We start from the raw sequence: 4,087 nt of genomic DNA on the forward strand, positions 1-4,087 counted from the left end.
TGTGTGCCTTGTGCAACCCCCCTGCTTCTTTGTCGATGACTTATTTTCTTGTTTCCAACACTACCACAGTAAAAGGCAGCAACTGCACTTTTTAAATTATTTATTTCCCTTCCTCACGCTCTACCTCTCTGCTACTAATACCACAACTACTCTCTACGCGGAAGGGTCTGGCGCTTGTGGGGTGGGGGGGGGGGCGCTGCAGACTGCCGCTTTGTGTGTGTTTCGGCGCGGCCCCCTCCGTCCGTAGCATGCCCCCTCTGAACCCATCTGCGCGTTGCCCTTCGCGTGTGTGGGAGCCAGGCTACGCTTCCGTGTGTGTGGGCGGCGTTGGGTGCACTGAGCCAAATCGTATTCTACCATTGTTGCGCTCTCTGTCTCTGTAGGAATAGGAGGGGCTAGGCCTCATCCAGGGAAGGGGAGAGAGGAGGGGCGCCTGCGGGGGCTTCGATGGACGCCGGCGCCCCGTTGCACGCGCAGCGCGTGACGCTGTCGGCGCAGCAGGCGACCGAGGCGGACGGTGTGGATCCCCGCTTTGCGGAGGTCGTGCGCGCCGCCATCTTTGAGGAGGACAGCGTTGCGTTGCTGAGCGGCGGCGGTGCTGCGGATTGGAACTGCGTGGCCCACGCGCGGGGCAGCGTAAGCGAGGAAGCGCCGAGGGCGCCGCTGTTGCCTCCGCCTCCATGCGGTGGAAGGGGGTGAAGCGAACGACGGAGGCGAGGCGCGTGGGGGCGTGGGGGTGGGGGGGCGTGCGTGTGTCGCTGAAGGGAACTCCTGTGCAAGTCCTCGCGGGTGTTAATGTGTTCTGCACACATGCACACACGCACACACTGCCTTTCTTGTTGTCTTTTTTTTTTATAGTGTTTCTGCTGAAGGGGCAGGCTGGGGGGAGGGCCAGTGGGAGAGAGCGAAAGAGGGCGAAGGGATTCCGCGCCCACGCGGCATGGCGTCTAACCAGCAGGGCGCGTCCACGGCACCGTCGCGGCAGGCGATCGAGGACTGGCTTGAGCGCATTGACGACATCACGGCGTCGGTGGAAGAAATACTCCGCGAGGACCCGATGGAGGCCGCGCGTAGGCGGCAGGAGCGGGAGGCCCAGCGCCGTCAGACGGAACTGGACGCGAGACGTGAGAAGGTGAGGATGCGGTATGACCCGCGGTACTACGCCCGGTTTGAAAACGACGAGGTCATCGATCAGCTGCTAAGGGAGGCGGAGGGCGGGCGCAGGCGAGCAGCGGCGGCGGGGGACGAGTCCTGCTACACCCGCGCCGAGCGGGTCTCGCTGGAGGAGGCCCTGCGACTGAAGGACGATGCCGCAAAGGCCGTACGGGCGTCCGAATGGGCGCGGGCGTGCGAGCTCTACACCACGGCCATCCGCCTCAATGTGGTGGACACGGCACTGCAGCGCACGCTCCGCAACAACCGCGCCCTTGTGCAGTTGAAGCTCAAGCGCTACCTTGATGCCGTCGATGACGCAAGTTGCGTGCTGAGGGAAGAGCCAACGAATGTGAAGGCGCTGCTGCGAAGGGCAGCAGCACTTAGACACCTGCACCGCCCCCTAGATGCACTGAGGGATGTCGGGGAGGCACTGAGGCGGGATCCCGCGAGCCAGGAGGCGGGGGAGCTTGCACACTGGCTGCGACGGGCGAAGAGGGAGCAAGGCATCTGTGCCGTTTTTCAGCACCGCCAGCCCGAAGAGGCAAAGTGCTTGTCCAATGCGGTAAACGCGTTAACGGCAGCTGTGACGGGTTTGCGTGAGTCTAGTGGTACGGAGCCCACCGAGGCGATGCTGGAGGACACCGATGGCGAAGGCGGCCCTGGAGAAACGGCATGGTATCGCGCAGTGGAAAGTGTGCGTCGGTGCCTTGGAGTGGTGCAGTCGTTTCATCGAGGGGCCGCGATGCTGTTCGTCCTGCACGAGGGTTTGAATCCGTTGATCGAACTGGTTTGCATGACCCTCGCCAGGGGTTGCCAGGGACTCGTCAGGGACGCCAGCGCGGGGACTCCGGAGCAGCTGTCGGCACACGGGATGGTATTCTGCGTCGCCGCTCGCCTTTTGTCTCTTGTTTTGCTGGGCAGCGAGACGGGCGTTGAGGGGCTGGAGCCCGCCACTGTGGCGGACCTCGTGCGGAATGTGACGGATGTGTTGTCTGCCGCACTTCGGCACGAAGCACAAGGCACCGCAGGAGGCGCCACACTAAAGCTGACGGTTGCCATCCTGCAGCTGTTGGAGGGGCTGGCCACGCGTTACCCCGTCGTGGTGCATGGCCACTGCGCGCCCGCGCTGATGACGATGTGGGCGGTGATGCGGAAAAGGCAGCCGGCTCCACAGCTGCTCTTTTTTTACTGCGGCATACTCGAGGCGCTCCTCAGGGAGGCGTCCGTGTGTGCGGCGGTGACGAAGGACTTGGATGAAATTCTGCCGCAGGTGACTGAGGTGGCGATAGCGGCGGACCCAGAGCCGCTCAAGGAGGCTGGCCTTTCCTTGGCTGTGCGCGCCACCTGCGTCAGCGACGCGTGCGCAAAGGCGATGGGCTCACTGGACTCCACGCGCGCCCTGGCAACGGCGCTGCCGCCGCTCCAGCGGGGACGCCGCGCCGCACCTCCTTCCCCGCGCGTGGAGGAGGGGGTCTACGCCGTGGTGTACAACGTTCTGCTGCGGGCCGAATCCCGCCCTCAGTACGTGGCCCAGTGGGCCGCCGTAACCGACCCGAGCGGCAACGGTGATTCCTCCTTTGCTCTTCGTGCATGGCTTGCGCTACGCGAGCAGGTGTCGGCCGGTGGGAGCTCCGCCGAGCACCTCTCCGTAAATGCGAAGAAGTTGGCTGTTCTGGCAAGGTTCTCACCCCACGACAAGCTCCTTCGCGACGCCATGCTGGAGGGAGAGGCGACACTATGGACGGCGCTCAACCTCGCGCTTTCGTCACTCAGCTCTCGCGATGCCGCAGCTCTGGCCGCGGCCGACGGTGAAGCGGGGGCAACTGCAGCAGAGGATGAAGAGCCGGTGAAGGCTGCTGCGGCCGCTGCGTGGGAGCTTGTGGAGCATGCATCGACGTGCATCGCCACCTTTTACTCACAAAGCCTTCTTTCAAGGGATCAGGGCCTCGCGGCGGCGGACCGGATTGCCATTTTGATGCATATTGTTCGTCGCGCTGGTGTCCAGCACCTGGTCGCGCTTGGCAACGCGGCGTTGATAGCGTCATTTGTGCCTTCTGCAAGCTGCTGCCACTTTGCCGCAGTGGGCGGTGTGGACTTGCTGCTGCAGGGCTTGCGAAGTGTGCGCGCGCATCTGTGCGACCTGGAGCACGATGGCAAGAGGGGCTCTGCGTCATGGATTCACGGCACAGCCGCTCAGAAGAACCTTGCGATTGCACTCTCGCGCTGCTGCGTGGTGGAGGCTCAGCGGGATCGGCTGCGGGAGTTGAGGGGATTTGAGACGCTCCACGCCATTCTTGAGGCCCAGCTTGCGTGAACTTCGCCGGGAGGAAGCAAAACCGCAAAGGTCGTGCAGCCGCCACACCTCCATCAGCCTCGCACTGCGTGGGGCCGCTGACCAGCGGTGCGTATGCGTATCTCTGTGCGTGTGTTTTCCCCCACCGTTCCCTCTCTCTAAGACACATGCACGGGGGCGGCGGCGCCGCGGCAGGAGCCTCAGAGGCCCCTTCCGCCCCATGGCTGCCGCAGCCGCCGCGTAGGCTCATCTCTGTCCTTGTTTTGGTGCCTTTCTCTCGTCTCTTGACATTTGCGCTGCCTGCGGCGGGGGCGGTTGGCAAGCAACACTGAAGTGCGAAGACAAATAAAAGCGACAACAACAACAACAAGAAGAAGTACCACTCAAGGCGGAGCTCGACGCGAATAATGCCTGTCACGAAGGAAACCCTGGAGTCGTACCGGCAGTTCTACCATGACCAGCTGATGGGCGACTGCGTCCCGTTTTGGATGCGCTCCGACCTCATTGACCGGAAGCACGGGGGCTACATCACCTCCGTGGACCGCGAGGGCCGCTCCTACAACAACGACAAGTCCGTGTGGTTCCAGGGGCGGTGCCTGTGCACCTTTTCGGCGCTGATCAATCGCTACGGGCCGCGGG

General features: G+C 63.5%; 2 protein-coding genes across 2 annotated transcripts, besides 1 other annotated feature; one reads left to right on the forward strand and one right to left on the reverse strand.

Moving 5' to 3' along the window:
- Positions 1 to 395: 395 nt before the first annotated feature.
- Positions 396 to 812, reverse strand: Tco025E_09328 (uncharacterized protein; the record flags this gene model as incomplete). Its single annotated transcript, XM_029376148.1, has 1 exon — positions 396 to 812. The coding sequence occupies one exon, from the start codon at positions 810 to 812 to the stop codon at positions 396 to 398; it is 417 nt and encodes a 138-aa protein (XP_029223741.1).
- Positions 813 to 940: 128 nt separating this feature from the next.
- Tco025E_09329 (putative serine/threonine protein phosphatase type 5) lies at positions 941 to 3,469 on the forward strand (the record flags this gene model as incomplete). The annotated part of the gene is made up of 1 exon (XM_029376149.1): positions 941 to 3,469. One exon carries the CDS (start codon positions 941 to 943, stop codon positions 3,467 to 3,469), a length of 2,529 nt encoding a protein of 842 aa, XP_029223742.1.
- A 333-nt stretch (positions 3,470 to 3,802) lies between these two features.
- Positions 3,803 to 3,824: a microsatellite.
- The last annotated feature ends 263 nt before the right edge of the window (positions 3,825 to 4,087 follow it).

The sequence above is a fragment of the Trypanosoma conorhini genome, assembly GCF_003719485.1.
Source record: "Trypanosoma conorhini strain 025E chromosome Unknown Tco_14.4_contig_01067, whole genome shotgun sequence".
Taxonomy (NCBI): Eukaryota; Euglenozoa; class Kinetoplastea; order Trypanosomatida; family Trypanosomatidae; genus Trypanosoma; species Trypanosoma conorhini.